The sequence below is a fragment of the Chironomus tepperi genome, unplaced genomic scaffold (genome assembly GCF_022539635.2).
Source record: "Chironomus tepperi strain 1889 unplaced genomic scaffold, CSIRO-AGI_Ctep_v1 contig_349, whole genome shotgun sequence".
Lineage (NCBI taxonomy): Eukaryota > Metazoa > Arthropoda > Insecta > Diptera > Chironomidae > Chironomus > Chironomus tepperi.
The window spans coordinates 537,032-559,197 of NW_027226471.1; the positions used below are offsets into that span (position 1 = coordinate 537,032).

The 22,166-nt window shown below is 30.7% G+C and overlaps 3 protein-coding genes across 5 annotated transcripts in view; 1 reads left to right on the forward strand and 2 right to left on the reverse strand.

The window, feature by feature from the left end:
* stac (C2 and C2B_Munc13-like domain-containing protein staccato) lies at positions 1-17,309 on the reverse strand. 3 transcript variants are annotated; one of them, XM_070645089.1, is made up of 10 exons: positions 16,985-17,309; positions 13,686-14,316; positions 11,603-12,228; positions 6,442-6,733; positions 3,384-3,724; positions 2,230-3,255; positions 1,783-2,112; positions 573-1,718; positions 311-504; positions 1-236 (listed from the first exon to the last, which is right to left on the reverse strand). In XM_070645089.1, the coding sequence occupies exons 1-10, from the start codon at positions 17,200-17,202 to the stop codon at positions 133-135; spliced, it is 4,908 nt and encodes a 1,635-aa protein (XP_070501190.1). In that variant the 5' UTR covers positions 17,203-17,309; the 3' UTR covers positions 1-132. The 3 variants fall into 3 exon arrangements, with proteins under 3 accessions (XP_070501190.1, XP_070501192.1, XP_070501193.1); XM_070645091.1 differs by lacking the exons at positions 11,603-12,228; positions 13,686-14,316; positions 16,985-17,309 and adding exons at positions 7,054-7,213; positions 9,127-9,362; XM_070645092.1 differs by lacking the exons at positions 6,442-6,733; positions 11,603-12,228; positions 13,686-14,316; positions 16,985-17,309 and adding an exon at positions 3,842-4,628.
* The window catches only part of LOC139094148 (protein unc-13 homolog 4B-like), a 19,716-nt gene continuing 12,506 nt past the window's right edge, over positions 14,957-22,166 (forward strand). The window contains exon 1 of the mRNA XM_070645095.1: positions 14,957-15,199. The gene's annotated coding sequence lies outside the window, so the exon portion shown is untranslated. The remainder of the gene's footprint in view (positions 15,200-22,166) is intronic.
* LOC139094117 (protein unc-13 homolog 4B-like) overlaps positions 20,073-22,166 on the reverse strand; it is a 4,442-nt gene continuing 2,348 nt past the window's right edge. Inside the window, exons 5-6 of the mRNA XM_070645045.1 lie at positions 20,655-21,952; positions 20,073-20,591 (exon numbers count right to left, since the gene is read on the reverse strand). Coding sequence (XP_070501146.1) covers positions 20,458-20,591; positions 20,655-21,952 — 1,432 coding nt within the window. The 3' untranslated portion in view covers positions 20,073-20,457. The remainder of the gene's footprint in view (positions 20,592-20,654; positions 21,953-22,166) is intronic.

Consider the following 22,166-nt stretch of genomic DNA (forward strand, 5'->3'; position numbering starts at 1 on the left):
TTCCATTTGACAACAATGTCCATCGATAGGTTCTATTTATTTTAAAATTTACTTGTTATTAAATTTAAAATGAGTTAAAGGCACAAAAAGAGACAACATCAATAACTAATCAATAATGCTTTATTCTCGTGTTTATTTAGCTTGCGTGTCTGAAATTTTTGTTTTCAGTTTCTTTAGGAACTCCTTTGCGAGCTTATCACCAACTCGATATTGAAGAGCCTTAACAGTCTCCATATCTGTATTAAAAATTAAATTAAAGATATGAATTAGAAAATCAATTACAACAAGGAAGGAACATTTGAGAACTTACCATCGTTCTGTGGTCGTGTTAATGTTAAATGCAACTGTCTAATGCTACCGCTTTCATTAGTTATGTCAGCAATGTCTTTAAACATTAAAAATGCTTCAGCGACATATTGATTAGCATAACCGAAGTAGTCATGATCCTTGACGCTGAATAGAATAACTGCCTCGTTCATTTTACGTTGCTCATCAGTTAAAGTTCTGTTTAAAATCAGAAAATCATTGGAATTAGTAAGGAAAGAGTTTGAAATTTTCAAGATGTAACTTACATGGTAAATTTCTCATCGAATAACGGGAAGAGTGTCTTTTGTTGAACTTTAGTTTTGGGTTGTCCAACTGATAAGAATTTATCTTCTGGGAAGAAGTGAATTCTAACGAATGGATCACATTTTCCATCACTGTCCATAGGTATTAAATGCTTTGCATTCATAATTTCAATTTCCAATGATTTTCCTTGGAAAAAGCACTGTACCGTAAGTATGCCAAATGGTGTATCACTCAAATTTTGCTGTATTGTGTATCTATCTTTGTAATACTGATGAATTAGATCTGCCGTTTCAAAGCCATGAATTTCTAAAAGCTTATCAATTTTCTCCAATGTCTCTTTATCCGTTGATTGAATTTGTTGATCATTTTGGCACTTGAAATTTTCTACCATAACTTGAAGTGTAGAACGTAAATTTGAATAGAATGCAGGCGGTCTACGCTTTTCTAATGAAGAATGGACTAAATCATATAGAATACTCGCCAACTCATCCCATATGACATCGAGCATACGCATGAAATTGTCATCATTCAATTCAGTATGAAGTGTCTTTAATGAATCTTCCATGTACATCATGAGACGATCCATTGAATTGGAATCTGTATCAAATAATTCAGCACCTTCGACCAAAAATCGCCGCATAGCAGGACTCATTTTCCTAGCGAGTTTTTGTGTCAATTCATAAATTTTATTCTTTCCTGTGTCAATTGCATTTTCAATGACATTTTGCAGGGTATCGGAGCAGCGCTGTGCATCCAATGGACCACGAAAATCACTCATATTTCTAATAATATCGTCTACACCCATTTCTTTAACAAATGAGTGAATACTTTGACGAATATAATCAATATTATTAATTGCTAAGCACCATTCATTAGTAACTTGAAATTTCTTCTCATAAATTGTCTCGACCATTCCCAAATTATCAACTCGTTCAGCCATAGTATCGCCATAAAATGTACAACATTTACAAATATCATCAACAATTTTGCTTACAAATATGAAAGCACCTTCTGCGCTTGGCCATGCCAATTGCTGCCAAAATATACGAATTTGATAAAATATTGCTAATGTATCAACTGCGGAGCTGCTATATTTTACTGTTGCATCGACTGCAATCAGACTATCAAGTTCTATTGCTTTTTTGATTCTGTATTAAAAATAATTTTTTATTAGAGGATATTCAGAAATAGCGTTAATTAAAATACTCATACCTTGTCATTGCTTTATAAAGTGAAATGTCCAGCCAATGAGCAACGCCATTTGCAAACCATTCATAATAATCACTAATTTCGAATTCAGTTACGCCAGGACACAAAGCTGTTCCTAAGACAGCAAATCTTTTTAACAATAAGTACAATTCAAAGAGCGTAGTCAGCATATTAATTTCTTCATATCTATTATGCTTCATATCCTTTCGATCCAACAAGTCTAAACGTTCAATTTTTGTATTACATATGTCAATAACAACCGGTTTCACTTGTTCCATCAACTTTTTATCATAAACTTTGTAAAGCATGCCTGCATATTGATAATTCATTGTTCTGTAAATAAGGAAAATTCATCGTTATTCAAAATTTTTTTGACAGGATAGAAATTTCCATCTATATCTTTTATCTATTGCTTTAAAAACAGAAATTCCATAAAATAATTATACTCACTCCTGGAAGACTTTATCGTGATGCTCAATAGCTCTCTGCAAATCAGATCTAACTAGTTGAATAATTTTGATTAATTGTTGCAATCTAACGTCATTATCATCACTATTAAGCTCATTATGGTCAACGATACTCTCATAATATTCTTCTGTCCCGATTGTGACAGCTTGATTGATAGCTTCGCGAATATCCCAAGATGTTGATGAATTAGTCTTCTTTAGCCATCCATAGTATTGTTCAGGAAACAAGTCAAATTGATCTGGTGGTTCCAACATTGAAACTTTTGAGATTATATTTAAAGCTTTTATGAGATGCTTCATTGCATTTGGATCTCCAGCAAGCTTCTTTCTTAATTTTCTTACAATTCCAAAGCACGATGGCAATAATCTTTTTGTTGCTTCCCAAAAGAGTGAGATTTCTTCATCATGGCTCACATTTTTCGTTTGAATTGGTCGTATAAGGACATCAAGGATGCTTTCAAATAACTCAAATGATAATGGATGTTGTTGATGAACTTCTGTGAACACAGACCATTGAGCAAATGCCACATCGATGTCTGTTAAACCACTTTGTGCTTGATGTTGTGTAATAATGATATCTGCCATTTGACTGAACTTTCCTGACCACCAATAATGTGCTACTTTAGACAGTTCCAATTCATTGTAAAGGAGAATTTTCAATAAGTGACGATGTTCCTGTGATGCAACTTGATCATTCTTTTCACTACTAAAATTAAGCCTGACTTTGATTGTTCCTTGTGTTCTTGTCTTTCCTTTCTTATCGAGATTATACCACATTGTAAGACCACTTGCAGGAATTGTTTTAAGTGGAACCTTTGCTGAACCAACAAACTCATTGTCATGTTTTCCTGATGATGCTGTTACTGCAATTTCCTTCATCAATTTACGAAATCCTTTTGCACCCTTTATGTCAAAAAACTTATTCATCTTCTCGCCAAGTGTTTCTGCCGGATCAAAATCCCATACTTCCACAACAAGTGTATCATCGTTAGGATTTTCTGATATTGGCCTATATATGGAAATAAATTTATGATATAATAAATTTTATGTATTGTATTGAGCAGTCTTACATAGCATCATTATTAAGATGTCTGTAAATAATACATGCTGAAGAAGAAAAAAATATCAATAACTTACAATGAAAAATGTTCCTCATATTTAGGATTTAATGTTCCGGATTTAACGGAACTCGTATATCGTGTAGTTGGTGCTGATGCTATATATAGTGTAACAAAAGGATCAGCAAGTCCATTTGGATCCTTTGAATTGAGATCCTTAGCCTCAATAATTTCAATGTTCAACCTGAGCTCTGGTGGTTCCTTGACTCTTGCTTTCTCCAATAATTCTACATGCGTCTCTTCTTGAATTTTGAAAGCTTCCTGCATATAATTGTACATTTTCTCAGGATCAATTTTTGATTCATCACTTCCAACATTGTGTATGATTTCATATAGAATTTCCTCATATAATTCTTCAATCTGAAATTAGACGAGATGAAAATTGTGTGAGAAATGAAAGTGGAAAAGATGAGTAAATTTAGGACATGGTCGTAAAAACAATTTATTGCAGTGTAGCAAAAATAAATTTCAACATACAGTCATTGTATGAATAATCATGTTTGCATGCTTTTCGATCAACTCCTTTCGAACGCCCTTAAATTGATTATGATACAAACTGCCGCGCCTATTAAGAATGTGCCTTTTTCTCATGGTCGGCTGTGGCGCATTATTATTAATGTCAATATCAACTGAGGCGACTTTTGGCACATGTTTTCTAGTCGGAAGTGAACCATATTTTAAATTATAATTTTTATTGTGACTTGAACCGCCGCCATTGCATAAACGAGTCAACGATAATGTGCTCATATTGCACAAATTAAGATTTATGTATGCTTGTCGATGATCAAATTAAATCAAAAACAATAAATTAATCAATAGGATTGAAATCTCATCACACAAAAGTCGCAAAAATTCATCTCAATTTGAGGTATTTTTAATCTTTTTTTTTGTTTTTCTTTTATTTTCTCTTATTTCTCTTGAATTTTCTTGTTCACACAAAACTGAATCGATCGAGGATTTTCTTTATTTTATATTTTATTTTTTCGTGCAAAAAAAAATATTCCTCACACTGTGACCGATGTGTGGGACACTTGAGATATTAATAAATTATATAGAGAGAAAAAAAATCACTTTTTATGAATGAAAAATTTCAGCTTTCACAGACTTTGTCTTTTTTTTGGAACTGATCAGGTTTTAATTAATCTGTGAATGTTATGCAATTAAATTTTCTTCTATTCTTGTCTTTCATGTAAGAATTTTTAGAAGATTTTCCACACTTTTTTCCCGAAAATTTCCCACGATCTTAATCTTACGGTAGCTGAAATTCAACTGAGAAAAATTCTTCGATCGTTCAAGATGAAAAGAAGCTTCTTGGCACATTTGAGTCTCCTCTTTTCTATCTCATGTTTTGCTTTATCTGATCATTTTTCTCCCTTAGCCACTCATTTTGACTAATATATATATTTATTCTACAGCTGTTTCATTGTACAGAAAATTATTGTAATGTGGAATATGAGTCAAGTGGACTTTGTGTAAAATAGAATGAAGATTATTAGGAAAGTGAAAGTTGGGTAGCATCTAGGAAATTTTCGGAATGGTAGAATCAAACTTCTTATATAGAATTCTTTAAAATTACAAGGACATATGAATATTATTCAAGAATTACAGGATGATATAAGAGATCAATGATCTGGTGAACCCTAAGCACTTTCTATGTATAGAATTTATTTTGTACAAGGTCATCGGTAGTATTTTTAAATAAATACTTAAAGCCGGTATACATGGATCATAACTTGATTTCATTTACACTACAGCTTCATTAATAATGAATAAGGGAAGGTGTCTTAAAAATTCTTTTTTTTATTAAACATTCCTGAACCATCAGACCGTGTTCGCTAGGGCACCGCTTCTTCGCTGTATTTACCATAAGACGCAAAGCTATCCTGACGTGAAAAAATACGGTTCGTCGCATTCCTGAAGAGTCAAAAACTTTGGATAGTTTTTAACCTTCAATACCCTCTTAATGTAAAGCAGAGCTTGAAGTTGAATCGAATTTTTTCGTTTTTTCCTTACAAATCCTAATCGTTTTTGAGCCGTTAATTTACAAAAGAGCATTGTCTCAATCATTACTTTAATTGACTTTTCCAAGTAGTTTAATTAACTAATTGTAAATAGAGAGACAAGAACGTACATTTTCTCTCGAGCGATTTTAGGAAAGTTCGAAAATTACGTACCGCAAAAAATAGCGTTCTAAGACATCTTCCATCCACTGTAACGCTTTGTAACAAAATCATGTACGCCATAGCAAAATTTTAAACCCCCCAGCTCTCGCTAAGCGTTACATAATTTCCGAACGTTTTCAGTTAGGGATAAAAATAAATCTTTAAGTATTTTCCAATGAGGCAATTGAACTTATTATGTACAAATTTAGATAAGGTATTAATTTTAGAATAATTGAATGGAATTCAATGCGTTGGTAAATTCCTATTAGGAATACAATTAGGCCTTAAATATTTTACAATAAAGTCGATCATGAAAATAATAATTCAATATCAAGAAGCTCTCATTTATCGAACGTTATATTCGTCTTCAATCATCGCTAATAGCTCAATTAAAAATATACAGATAATTAAAGAGCTGTCGATCAAATTGTTTTCGGTTTATCTCAATAGATCAAGTATGTAGATACATGTGTGTAATAAAGATGTCATAATGAATGAATTGATTTATTCTAAGCTGATTTCCTCAAGGCCATATGTCATACACTCTAATTCGCATCTATGCTATTTTTAATTTTTCTTTTCTACACAAAGGTCTCGAAGATAAATAAAAATATGTTGTGTCTGAGGACTAAACTGAGAAATTTGAGAGAAGATTTTGAGCGGTGATCTTCGGTTACAAGCATTGAAAATGAAACAGTTTCAATTTCACATTTGGTTCGCAATAACTCATTCAATGATCATTAATTATAAAGATTCTAATGAACATAAATCTATAACGAAATTTATAGCATCTAATGTCTTATCCTTCAAACTTCATCTATAAATTATCAAATCGAAGTTCTCAAGACATAAGATTTTGCAGATTCTATGAAGCACTTGACCATGAAATAGTTTGCAATAAATTTATCAACTTACATTCATGCCAACTAAGGAATTTTGGATTTTCTTAAAATTCTCTTCCTTCTTTTCCTCAATATCACTATCAGCTTCCGCAGATTCATTTCCACTATCTTTTCCTTCATCATCAGGTCCAAATCTTGATTCGATTGATGCTTCAACTTTTTGTATTAATTTGCTGGATACAACATCTTCAACTGGTGAACTAGGTAATGAGGCAGTCTCCTTCACTCTTTCGTCATGATTTTCGCCTTGACTGTAGAGAATTGAGCCAAATCTCTCAAAAAATCCACCATCGGAATCTTGAATTCTGAAATGATACAAAAGAAATTTTTTGTTAGATTTTAGGAAATTTAAAGCTGTTTTGTACAATAAAACCAACTCTGAGAGAAGTAGCTTTTTTGTGTACAACACATTATTCGGCATATGCTTTTACAATTGAGTTTTACAACTTATTTAAATAATTAAAATCAATTTTTTTACAATTTTTATAAACTTTTGTTTTATGACTGAACGAAAAGTAAAACGGTCGTTACATTTTTAAAAATTAAGTGTTGGTTAGTAAAATTTCAAAATACAAAATTTCGTTAGAAATTAAACCATCACGTGGTGACATTAAATGTAGCTTACTTTATCTCTCTATGACTTAGAGGCTTCATTTTATCTTCTTGGAGTGTGTCCCAAATACTTCTCCACATTAAATCTTCTTTATTCATTTTGGAATGTATATTTTTTCTTTCAAGTTTTATAAAAAATCAATAATGTGCAGCTTGTTTATGAACTTTTAATTCTGTAGAAATGGCGATAATATCACAAGTTAAATAGAGTCAAAAACTATACTATCATGTATTCAAAAGCCGTAAAGTTTACATTTAGTTGTTAAGAGTATATTAAAGTAACAAAATTATAAGATTATTTCAAAGAAAATAGTTATTTATTCAAGTTCCAGTTGATTCACGACTGCTAAACCTTGAATTGCAATACTGCAATCAACCAATCAAAGTCAATAAATCTTTAAATTGAACTTTAGTTTTCAATTTATAATGTTTTAATTACCATAAAATCTTAAATTCTATAAGTAAACGAATACGGCAATTGATTAAATGGGAAGTAGCTTGAAATGAAAACACAACAGCTGATTTGACGCGCATGGTGATTCTTTAATATGACGTCATGAATCGATACAAGGAAAAAAACTTATTACGACAGGTTTTTCTACTCTTTCCGTGTATGAGTCAAAATGATCACATTATGTTGAACTATGAAACGTGCGTTGACAGGGAATTCCGAAAAATTGAGATAAAAATAGAAGCACTAAATAGCACAATGTTTTCTTTAACAAGGTTAAACCTTGAAAGTCGAGATTTTTTGTTTGTTGTTGAATGAAAATCTACGATGGCGACGATGACAATTGAGAGAAGATATTTGAAAGCCGAAAATGACATCATACTGACACATTTTGCATCTCTCTTAATATTCGCAAACTCACAATTATCAACAAGTTTAGCTGTGAGCACAAATATATTTATAGCTTCATGATAAGTAAACTTTTTCTCTTGATGCAGTTAAGTGATGAATAAAACCAGGCACTTAAGTACCAATAATTCTATGAGTTTTGAGTCGTTCACTTATAACGTAATGCATTTAAGGCCCCCTCCCCCTTCCGTAGCAAAAACTCCAAACAAGAGCTGAATGTTTGAGGCTTAACAATATTTCGACCCACCACTTCCTAACAGCGTTACGTAAAAAGTGAACGACTCTTTTGGGCTGTAAATTTATCACGTAAGGCAAAAGGATGTTTTTTTTTAAAGGAACATCACTGTCATTTAAGGTGGGTTTCTGTGACATCAAAACTTATTGTCTAGAAATTTCTTAGAACTAATCGATTTGAGGATGCAGATTCATTTTCACATCATCTTGAAACCTAACTAAGGTATGACTGTTACAACAATCTTCTCAATACTATGTTAAACTTTTGCTGATGAATCATTTTTAATGGATTTTATTTTCATTCCATTGGAATGTCACAAAAAATCACTACTAGGAAAAGCAATCAATATGTAAAGGAAACAACATTAAATATTTAATGTAGTCAGTACTAATAGATATTTATACTCGTTCTTGTTGTTGTTGGTAGAAGAGCAACAAACCGTGACCTTCAAAAATGAAGTACATACAACGATTTTGTTTGAATATAAAAATCAAGCACAATAAGTCACAAAAATTGTTCATTAATTTTAAGCAATTCACATAAAAACTGAAGATGCATAAATTGGAATTTCAAGAATTTAATGACTAACGATTTGTGATTTGATTGTGCTTCATCATTTCATAAATATTTCGTTCAGCAGATGTTTTAATGAATCCGAAACTTCACTTTTCATTAAAACGAGGATGAAAAATATTTGATTCACTTCCCATCTTGAAAATCGACTTCTCTTCATAAAATTTGGTGCTAATTATAGATTGCACTAAAAACATTTTCTTCCATCAAACTAAAAATGTTATGGAAGTCTGAGAATTCTGTCATCACTTATATAGAAATTATTGTTGTGTTCTGTTCTGTTTGCCATGATTCAGTCACAATAATAATGAATATTACATCACCACACGCCCATTGTATTTCATTTCAAGCTATTTATATAGGTACAGGTATTGTATATTCTTCTTAATTAGCATTTAATTAAAATAAGTTTATCATACAAAGTGATAAATATTGTAGTAGATAAAAATGGCACAAATGTCTTAGATAAGAACAGTTTAATTCTTATGGATTAAATAAAAACACTTGTTGAAGACGTTTTTAAGTTCACTGACACTAAAAAATTACAATAAGACTTCCAAAATTGACTTAAAAAGTTTTCTCCTCAGCACTTTTTAAAATGTTTACTTTTTATTCTCTCTGTTAACAAAACGATTGAATCGACTCTATAGCCGGTAAAATACTGATCTCTGCAGTTCTCTTCTCATTCGCGAATTATTATTTCTCGTTTTTTTTCTTGATTCCAACAAAAATAATTATAAATGTTGTGAGAGAAATATACATTTAGCTCATAGTGAGGAGAGTTCTCGTATGACGTAGAAATAAAATGTATTTGTCTGCTTAATTAAGACAGGCACACTAACTCAATGGTAAATTTTGAAATTTGTTTATAAACACGATATGAATGTATTCCTACATAAATAACAAGAAAACATTCGTGCTACGAAATCACAAAATTTGTGACAATGGGAAATTACAGGTAGATCGGCGGCTATTCACGCATCGGTTGCGCAACAACGGAAAGAATTTTTATGACAAATAAGAATTTAAAAATCATTTTTAGCATAAATTTTCTATATGAGTCACAATCCATTTTGCTTGTTGATAACAGAACTTAACACAAACTTAAAATTGTCCAAAAGATTACACAAAAGAAATTCATTCATTTTTTGAATGGACATCAGTTGTCACTAACACAACACTCATTTTTTGCGCGAATTTGTTTATGTCAAAGTTTACCGAAGACCTTACTGAATATTGGTAGGATTAGGCTTTGTTGAAACAATTGTCTCTTCTGGCAACAGCAGACCGATGACCCAAAAATTCCAAAAATTAAGTGACAAAAGTCATTTGAGGATAGACCCATTAAAAGCAAATAATTACCAGTTTATGAATAAATTAACATTATTTGGATTCATTCCTAATGCCCTTGACTGCTTTAAAACACAAGCAGTATTTTTTAATAACATGAATATGAAGATTCTTTACAGAACAACTTATTGTCCGACCAAAAACAACCTTTGACCTTCATATTTTAACTTTTAAAGTTCAAAACTTGATTATATGTTTATTAAAATTAATTAAATCTTACTTTTTAGGTTTTTTAAAACTCAAAGCCTGATGAAGAACAAGTTTGTCTTCTTTCTTTTGTTTTCCTAGATGAAGAAAGTCAAATCGTTTCTTGCTTTTTGCGCGAAAATCATGATTTCTGTGAAGACGTGAAAACATCTTTCTTCTTTCTTTTTTCAAACTTAAGAGTACTTTACAGAAAGTAGAATCACCTGATCTAATATCACTTAACAACTAATCAAATATTTAATTTATAAATTCTCGAATTTCAATTTTTTTAGCTTTATTTATTTCTGTTAAACGTAAAAACCCGTGCTAATATTTCAAGTTTACTAACCGAACTAAAAGATCAGGGCACATTGAGACATGCCAGTAAAGAAGAGAGAAAGATAAACACAACAAATTATCCGGTTGAATTCATGTTAGTATTAGAGTCATGTAAGTAAGCGAAAAGAAAAGGAAAGATAGTTTAAAAACCTGATTTGAAAAGTTTAAAAGGTCGTAATTAACACATATTAACGGACATTGATAATAATGACAAAATGTTGCATTAAATGCTCGATTTAAATAATTAAAAGTATAAAAGATTTGCGTTCTGTATCTTTCGTACACAAAGTTTGATATGTATATTGTTCCTGTGATTGTAATTCTTTCATGAGTGACTATAATTTACCACGTAAATATCAAGTAACCTTGCAAATATCACTGCCTTTGATAATGATATAAGGTATATTCTGGTAAAAGAATATACGCAAAATAATAAAATTTATTAAATAATTCACAAACTGCTCAGTTATATAATGAAAGATCACCGACCTGATCAATTTAAATAATACCATATTAAGCATCGATCGTGACATTTTTCTTGTGATGCAATATTTATCTAACAATATCAAGCAAAACAAGACTTTCGGCAGGATTTTCGGTTATATTCAACATGTCTCCCATTATCACATAACCGTTTCTAAGCAATAGAAAGTTCTGTATAATTTAAATAATAAATTAAACTTTCTCATTCAATTTTTTTGATCATTAACACGTCAAAGTCACTTGCTTTAAAGTTCCATCAAAACATAACTCGTCGCATTTCCTCAATTTGTAGACTGAATTTGGACGTTTTTTGTTCTTTCCGCACGTTTTAACCGGATATTACTTCACAGCTATTGAGCATAATACCGCGCAATGATTCTTTTTTTTCCATGTGTATTTAACTTGTGAATCAGCCAACAATGCGATTATAAATATTGTAGAACTTAACATGCTCTCAGCATTTCCATATATTTAATGTCAACTTAATAGTCATTTATAATGAAGCATAATCATATAATTTTTTATGCATCAACTCACCGTTTATTGCAGGTTAATGTGTCCCCAATGCGCTTTTTCTTCCAAAAGTTTGTCAATAAGTTTGGCCTCCTTTTATTCTTTTCACTATTTACACTATTACTATTATTGGTTCTATTCATCAACATACGCGATTTCCAATTGAACGGTAATCCAATCATGTTGAGCAGAACAGAAGTCTGAGCTTTTGATTCTTCATTTTTTAACTGATTCAAACTAATTTCACTTTTTGCATGCTTTTGATCAAGTAACAATTTTGCATTTTTCACTTTTCTCGGCGATAGTTCTTTAGTGGAACCGCCAAAATCATTACAAAGATTACTACTTCCCATTGTCACCATTTTTTCACTCATCACTTTCCATTTATTACGAAAAGAATTTCTTAATGCTGTTTCACGATACAAAATTGAATTTTCATGAATTGTTGTAGGTGGAAATACAACGTTCCAATTGTACTGTTCTTTAAAATTCTGCTTGCGTTCACCAAATGTGGTTGGTTTACTCGACTCAGGCTGTAAAGTTGCTGCTTTTTGCTGAATATTCCTCTTTGGCTTTGCTGGTACAACTGCTTTTCTTTGAGTATTATTCACAACTGATTGCTTTTGCAAGTTATTTTGATGCTGTCTTGTCTAAAAATAGAGTACACAATAAGAAGAGTGTATGGAATAATTAAAAACAGATCTGGATTAATGAAGACTAACTCAGCTTCTACATCTTAGATGCCCTTAATTCAACCCCTTTTGTATTTTCAATAATCGCACAATACAAATCATTAATTAATTAAAATTAATTTAAAGCATACTCGAATGAATTAAAATTCTTTGTTCTATGTCTTTGTATCGATCAATAATTTAATTTTATTACTCACATATCGGATTTGAAACTGACTGCCTATTAATTTCTGTTTAAATGAATCGCTTTTGTTAGAGATTACACATGAAAATAATTAGCGAACAACTAGATCAGTAATGTGATGTGTCTGTACGGTTCGTTCAGTTATAAGTTAAGTTCAGAACTAAACTTACTTATCTTATCGCATGAATATATTTTTTTTCGTGTTTCTATGAATTCAGTTACCTTCAAAATGCCTAGTATGTATTTTTGCCAATTCATCCACGAATGGGTTTTTTCTCAAGTTAAAACTAAAAATTCTTAAATCAAAATTTGAATTTCTATGGAACTGAAAAACATTGAAAATAATTTACAAATGACATTGGAGGATGTAGCTATTGAAAATATTAGTTAAATTTTCTGCAACCATGCAATTACTGTAAATTAATGAGCGTCAATTTTCATCACAGTTTAAGATTCTAATAAAATATTATCGAGGTTTTGCAACCATAAATATGGAGTAAAATCTTATAATAAATCACAGCTTTAGACTGTGTACTTGATTATGGAAATTTTTTGACTTATGAGATAGTCAAATTTGAAGTTTGAATGTGAACAGTTAGAATTAAATTCCAAGTTCCGCATAAGCAGACGATTTAATTGGATGCAAAACAAAATTCCAAAGTTAATGACTTCTTTTAATATTCCATAGAAGATTTACCGCAATCTTAATGAAAATACAAAATAATTAAATGAAATCGGTATGAACTTCATAAGTTCACAAAAGCAATAAAATGAATTTAAGCAATCAAACCTTTTAAAGATCTAACTTTTTATTACTATCTTCAATTTCAATAATAAAACGTGGGCCAATAGCCCGGAAGGGTCGATTTTCCGGTACTGGTACTGTACGGTCCGGTGATATACCATTGTTACGGTACAGGCGTACCACATGAAAATGAGGAGCGAGGGATAGGTTGATAAGGGCTTTAAAGCTAAATTCGAAATCCCAATAAGTTAGACGTCCGAATTCAATGACACTCAAAATCTAGTCAATGTCAGTTAATAGGAAGCAATTTTATGTATAAAATTTGAGTCAATAAACCATTACAATTATTTTTGTTCAAATATCAAGTCTCTTTCCTTATTGACAAACAAATCATAAATGATATAACAATTAACACTTTCACTGAATAAACAATTTTTCATGCTGCCGCCAACATCAATAATTGTTATGAAAACATTAACTAATTACCTTCTCGTTATCTTCCTTGATATTGCTATTTTTTGCGACATTGTCAATACTACTACTACTTGCTAATGTTGAGTACTTTCGATCATCATTAATTGGCATTGGCAAAAGATTTCTTGTGGGTGTGCATATTCTTCTTTTAAACTTCTTATTTGCAGCATCATTTAAATTCAAAACGAGATATGAATTTCCTTTGAAATCATCAGGTACATCAATTGGACTTTCATTGTAAAATTGATACAGTTCATCGCTTTCGAGATCATCAAGGCTATTATAAACGTCTGTTTCATTCAAATTATCATCTATATTATCTATTTGATTGACATTTGTTGAATATAAATTTGGTTGACTAGCTGCAGGTTGAATGTAAATTATTTGAGGTGTGATTCTTTGTTCGGTTTGTGGTCCATCATCATGTTTAATAATTATTGTAATTTTATTGTTATTATTCTGTATGTGCTGAGTAATGTTATTAACATTAATACGATCAAATTGTCTTTGTTTTTGACGAAAGTTGTGTGAGAATGCATCCGATGATATTTCACTGGACTCCAATGAATCGCGACTTGATTCACCATTCAATTGGAAGTTTTGTTCATTTTGCATCATAAAATTATCGCCATAATACCGTCGTCTAGAAAATGACGAAAAGAAAATGTAAATTACTGGCAATTAATTACTCATACGCTTAAATAAACATCTGTTACTCATCATATGTGCCTAATTAAATATTTAAGTAAAGCAATAATATTTTTTTCTTGAAGTATTTATCAAATATAAAGTATGAATTTGCAGAAAGATAAGAGAGGAAATAAAGCGCATTCATTAGACCCCTCTTGAAGACATTTTTGAATTATCTTGGCATGTGAAAGATAATTGCGCAAAATTCAGTATGGATTAATTTTCTTGTTATCAGCAGGGGACATTCACTTATTACGAAACGTTTTTTGGGGACTGGAAGGGGGTAAGCCTCAAACAACCAAAATTTTTTGTTACGAGGAGGAGAAGGGTGTCAAAAAGTCAATTTTTAGGGTTACGTAATAAGTGAATGGCCCCAGGTACATTTTTAATTAACATATTTATTTCTCATATGATTGACGATTGAAATGTTCTCCGTATGTTTTGTTACTTTGTAAAACTTTTAATTATTGTAAATTTAATTCGAAAAGTCTTTGCCTCATAGGTCATTGTGGTCATCGTATATTTTAACATTTAAAAATATTCGCAGTAAAAGTTAATAAAAATTCATTTAATGTTCAGTGGTTACAGAAACTATCCAGGTCTGACAGGAATGTGTTATGATTTTATATCCCAAAGTGTAGTATTAGAAACAGTTTAAGAAAGCTTTTGAATGTAATCAACACAGTTTACAAAATGTAATTAATCTCGAACTAGATTCGCTTTAATAAAATGTGAGACGCGGAAATTAGATGATTAAGGCATTCATTAAGTGAAAGAAAATTATTGAAGGATAAATTCTCATATTTTTCATAACACAGACATGCTGCCCTAAAAAGGTATTTCATATTTCTTCTTTTCCAACTGGAAATACCCAGTAAATATTATTAATAAGTTTTCTTTTTGAACCACTTGATCTATACATTTCCATTAATCATTTAACGAACACAATCGATAAAGTCTTTTCATAATTAATAAATAACTCATAACTTTTTGGGTCTACGTAAGCGCCAATTTGTTCAGCTTTACCATAAATTTACAATTTTCTTCGTATCAAAGATTGTTTGATTTTTGTGTGAATTACATGGTCAATACGCAACATTTTCTTCCTATTTACTGATGTGCTTTAGCTGATTTGTCTTGCTTCATATTTGACGTACACAATCTTTTGATAAGGTGATATCTTTGCATTCACTTTATTTTTCCAATGAGCTATTTTATTCCATTATGACACTTTTTGATAGGCAGCAATAAATTGAGTCATTGTGTTTATTTTTAGGTCAATTCAGAAAAATTAATAGTACAATAGAATTCTCAAAATTGTCAAATTTAGTAATTTGATAGAATGACTTTACTGCTACAATACTGTGTATGGAAGTATTTGCTATTATTTCTCTTGAAAAGAGTTAAAAAATTTCAAAGAAATTTAATTAAAAAAATTAAATGCCATCATCACCAAAATTTATCGAAATGTGTTAATTGATATTTGTTGAAAAGTGTCAACACAAGTGCTTTAATCTTTCATTAAAATTATCATAATTCAATAACACGTGAAACATTTAAATTTAGTGGTCAGTATACATTGTATTATGGAAATTCCTTTTTATCAACTACATATTGCAGAAAATTGGTTATTAAATATTTTTCCCAGACAGTTAAAATTAGTGGTGGGCAACCTGTGTCGTGTGTGGTTTTGGTCGAGGCTTAAGTATGCTGCTGGTTTAAATAATGTCAAATTTTTAAATGTAAAATTTTTTGATTATTAAATTTAATTAGGTATTTAGATGTTTGCATACAGTTACAAAGTATTTTATGAATCATTAAGTCAAAGACAATTGTTTATTCAAAATTTATCAACAATCATGAGAGAACTTTTAACATTTTACTGTATTTCGAGACATGAATAAAACTGACTTTAAGGGAATCTAAATTTTTGTATCAACCACGATTAGCATCACGTGTTTGCTAAGGCATTACTGGGTCGCCCTATTACCGGTAAGACGCGAAGCTTTCCCAACATGGCATTATGGTAACATTGCATCATGGCTGATTTTGATGCATTTTATGGCGAAAAATGTTAAATGGTCTGCAGTTAACCAAAGTGGTTTTAATAAATTTCAATTAATAATTTTTTGCAATTTTCAGAAGTGTCTGGTGGCGAACGCCATTTACTTTATTAAAAAAGTTTAAACCATAAAAGCATAATGTCATATTATCGATTTTACATTTTTTACAACAATCATGACAAGCCATTGATAAGAAGAAAATAGAAAATAATGAAAGTGCTTCCGAACGAAAAATTGAGTAACTATGGCAAATCAATAAAATAAAGGTCGGGCAGAGGACTGTAAGCTAAAATGTCTCATAGATCATTAAAAGTGAAACTGTGAAAAATTGGCAATAAAAATTCGTAAATTCTCTGCATGAAATTCTTTGGATCAATCCATTAAATGACGAAACTAATGAGTGGATTAAATCCAAGTGTTTTTTTATATAATTTAACTGTAAAGTAGAGGTAACGAAGTAATTGCGTATGAATCATAAGAAAATTGTCTTAAAAATTTGTTATGGCTGATGATTTCCTCTCTTGTTTAGACATGAAGCTAGCTGGTGATTTCTCATACCTGTAATGATTGTTATCTCTATCCATATATTTCTCCATCTCATGGTACTCTGGATCATTATTGTTGTTATTGTTATAATGATTTTGATTGAAATTTACATGATGCTGTATGTCTAAAGCTCTCATTGGCTTCACTCTTGTTTTCTTTAAAAATTGCCACCATTTCCGATCACTTTGAATTTTGCGACGTTCCTTTTTTGCACCGAAAATTTTTTGCATTTTCAAATTTTACTTGAAATCATTTTTTTCACTAAATTTGAACTGAGTTTGATAATATTGCTATGATTTTTAATTCACGACTGTTTGATTTGATTTTCTAAGAACGTCTGAAGAAATAAATGTATCAAATCATGTAATGACACTTTTGAAATGATAAAGATATTTTTAGACTCTGCCGGCGAAAATGTATTTTTTCTGAGAAGAGATTCCTCTATAAATGTCAAAAACACAACCTAAATTTTCACAAAAATATCAAACATGTTGCTATGATGTTTTTAAATAAATTAAAAAAACTGCGCATGCACTATGATTTGTTTACAAATTGTTCATGCAATTCTATAGTCTGTAGAATGCATTGCTGATGATTCTTTCATTTCCTTCCAAAAATCTAATTAATAATTATTCCAACTTAAATATCACAAAACTTTGAGTAACGTCCACATTAATTATCCACATTTTTAAAACTAAACTCTTTTTCAAGTCTTATTAAACATGTGAAGCTAGTGAATTTCTCACTTATAACATACACAAATAGATTAAATTTCCGCGAAAACTTCACATATGATTTAATGCTTAAGTCTAAGAATACTAAATTGATTTAAATTACGAGCAGTAAGAAATTATTAATCGTGTCTCGACGACTTATTATCTCCAAGAAAATGATTGTTTAATAAATTTCGCCTGTGACCTATTCGCGAGAACTAACTGCCGCGTAATGCTTTTTTTTGTTCAGTCAATAAATAAAACTTTTAGTTTATTTTCCCTTCTTTCTGTTATATTTTTTCGACCGTCTCCCGTGGCAGCGAAACATACAACTGAGTTGAATTTGTAGCATAATACATTCGCTGCCACTTGATGCCGCTCTTGCTGTATTGTATTGAAAAGTTCTGTGTATTTATACACAAAAGGGAAAATCATGAAAAACATAAGCGCAATAATTTTGTTTATGATGTGATGGACAGTACACTTGTTCGGGAGGAAATTTTTGACCTCTCTCGTAAGTTAGTCGTTCCTATCAAGTTCACATCATTTTCAAATGCTCACTTTTATAGTTTTAATTACGATACAAAAATTTTCTTTACAAAAATAAACTTTTATATTGTTGTTGTGCAAATACATACAAAACTTATTCTATAGTGGATAGTGAGCAACGTGGTTATTGTATAGATGGACATGCTTCGATGATTCTAAAGGTTCAAAGCACATGCATAAGAGTTGAATAGAAAAAAAAATAGACCTAAATGTAGTTGTGTAGGGGAATTCAACTTTATTGTTTCATTAGGAAATGCACACATGAATTTAATTATGTGTACATTCGGTCGGTTGGTCGTCGATGCAGATGAAATTAAAAAATCAATGAAAATTAAATTAGAAATTCATAGCAGGTAAATGACCTATAAATTGTTATGATTAGTTTTCGCTTTACTTTCACATCTTTTTATTCTTACGACATGTTAATTTATTCTAAATAAGAGAAAGAAAATTTTCTTCATTTTAAATTGAGCGGAACCGTGACAGCTCGAGTCTATTGTTTCACTAGGAGCGTGAAATGATAAACATATATATTGTGTTGATTTTTTTACCGTTTTTTATTGCATTAATTTTTGAAAATCTTTATAATTCGAGTCTTCAACATATGCCAGTGACCTTAACCATAATTATATACGAAGGGCAAAATCTTTTTTAATTTTTGTTCAGACAAAGTCATGTGTTTTAGATAGCTTTTCTTGTTAAATAGGAAATAACTACTCTATTTGTTCTCACTGAATACCTCTGAGACGGAAATTTCTACTTATGCTGTTAATCGTTTAATAAATTTCCAATTCTGTTTTATATTTGACTGGCACTCAATTTTTGCATTCAGACTATACGTTTGATATGATTCATCGGAAGATCTATAGACCTATAACATTCCGAGCGACACAAATGAAAAGGGCTCAGCGAAATCTCTTTTATTAACACTAAACTTAAACAGTTACCGTTTGGCGTCTGTTTGGCTATCAAAAATAGGCGGCTTCCATTTAGTCTAATAAAAGAGTTTCAGCGGAGCTCCATGGAAGAACTTTTTTAATCTATGTCGCTTGGTCATATAAAAATAAAGAATTTTCTTCTAGTTAAATTGTTACTGAGTCTCTCAAAAATTCTCATGTCATAATACACCTTTGTTATTTTTTTTGCCGATTCTCTCAATTACACAGGAAATAATTTCATCAGATGAGTCAACCTTAATTGAATATGTTAACATATATCGTGAGAAATTATACGACAAGATTTATTTAATCGTGATTCAGGTGATTTCATCAGACAATTATTATAAGATTAACAGTTTTGAAAGCATTCTGGATTTAGGAGTTCGGTGATTTGAAATTTATTTATTAGCTAACTTTTACTATTCTTTATTACACCTTGGTGGTAAGCTGGACCCGAGCCGCACACACCAAACGGTATAAAATCGATGTTTAATCTAGTTTGTTATTTATGAGATTTTCAAAAAATTTGGCGGTACACAAATGTGCCGCAACACACAGATTGCTAGATGTAACTGAATCTGAAAGTTCAACATAATCCTCCTCCATTCTGCTTTTGAATCAACAACGACTAATTTAATAACACGAGCAGCACAAATCGATTAATCGATCTGACTGAGATTCAGTTTAAATCCACCACCATGCCAGAGTCACAACGCCATGGTGCCAGATTTTAAATTGATTAACCAACGTGTGCTATTCAAGTAAAGTATAAAATCTCTATATTCTTATAAAACTTTTAATAAAAAGACGTACTTGACGATGTTTAATACTAGTTTGTTATATTTGAAGTCAATCTTTATTGATTCATAAACAGAATAAACATTCGTAATTCACAGAAAATAATGTGATTAAAATTTTTATTCGGTAACCGCATTTCAATGTTAAATTGCAGTAAAATATATATTGTAAATATTTATTCAGATGTGCTAATTTAAGTCGTTATTTTACAAGCTTCTCATTCAATCAGTGAAAACTTACATTTTAAGTGATGAAGATAAATGAAATTTGATGATTTTTTTATGCAGACTAATTTACATTGAGATTTGGATACTGTTAGTATATTGGTAAGGAGAAAATTCTTCATCATGTGCCTGATTATTCGTTAACAAATTGTTTAGATAAAGGTCGTTCACAAATGACGTTCATCATGAAAATGTACTGTCAAACAGCTTCAGACTGGTACGTTAGTTCAAATTGGTAATTAATTATTTTAAATGTTTAAAGCTTATAGCTGTGTCACTGGAACTTTTAATTTCTTTGGTGATAGTAATGTTCTTGATCTTAATTTTGAAAGAAAATCTTTCGCATCCTTGTCTCCCAACTGACTTCTATGTTGAATAGCTTTCAATGATTCAAGTTCTGTAAATTGATGTAAATAAAATAAAATCTATAGACTTAGATATTAGCATGATGTATGCTTACCATCACTCTGTAATCTTGTCAGTGTCAAGTGTATTTGCTTCATTTTATCCTTATGAATAAACTCTGGAATATCAGAGAATGATAGAAAAGCTTCAGCAAGACATTCATTGCTTCCAATCAAATATTTATCCTTAATATTAAAGTATATTATTGCATCCTTCATAGTTCGTTGTTCCCTTGTCAATGTAAACTCAAAAACTTCATCATATAATGGAAAATGAGTGTTTTGTTGAACTTTTGTCTTAAAGTTTTGACAAGTCGGAAAATATTTATCGGGAATGATGTGAACTTTCACAAACGAATCACATTTTCTATTTGGTCCAATTGGAATGAGATTTCTCGCATTCAAAATTTCTATGCGAAGTATATTGTTAGTGAAATGGCAGAAGAGTGTCAGAATTCCATATGGATTGAATGGAGTTTTGTTGATTTGTTGCTGCATGTCATAGCGATCTTTATAATATTGATGAATAAGTCGAGATGTATTGAGTCCATAGCACTCTAGCAAATAATCAATACGTTCTATCTTTTTATTAAGCACATCATCGTTTGACAATTCCGCTGAGTATTTAAATAGTTGCTTTAACATTGTAAATATTCTTCGTAGATTGGTGAAAAATTCTGGTGACATCCTTTCACTAATTGAACTTTGAATTAGTTCAGATAAGATTGCTAAAATAGTCTGCCATAAAATTGATTTTGCAACCTCAAATTCACGATTTGGTAAGTCATCGTGCAATGTCAATAGAATATCTTCAATATAAGTCATTAATCTGTCTGCAATATCATCATCCATTGAACTAGACTCTTCAGCACCTTCAAGCATTAACTTTTTTATCGTTGGAACACATTTTATAAGCGTATTGTTTATCAATTGATTCGTTGTGTCCATCAAGTACTTTAAAGCATTTCCCAAATATTTCTTTATGCTGCTTGTATCAGTTACCTTGTCTTTTGTTAATTCTTCTATGAGAATTTGCATTTTATCTGATATGTAATTGAAATTTGCTATAGCAACTGCCAATTCTAATGGTACTTTGAAAATTCCGGTGTTGTTCATTGCCTCTGTGTTTAAAACTTTAGCGCCAAACTTATCGAAATACATTGTGGCAAATCTACACAAATCTCCTGCTATGTGCTTTGCAATTTCTGCTTCCTTAACAGTATCAGGCCATTGCAATTTTTCCCAAAATCCTTTTACTGAATACAAAATTTGTATCGTATCGATAGCAGACGATGAATATTTTGCATCCTTTAATTCCGGTTTTAAATTATCAACATCAATCGATTTTTCAATTCTATTGGAAATAAATTAGAAATTACTCTATGAATACAAATGAATGAATCGTTAAGTAGCATTAAATTTATAGGTTCTTAATATTTTTTGTAAACACAAAAATGTGAAGTGCGATGACGTAAAGGAAATAAAATCTTACAAAATAATCAAAAAATTCAGCAGTGAATTTCAAAACAATCCACAAATGAAAGTAAATCAAAAAGTTTTAATTAATC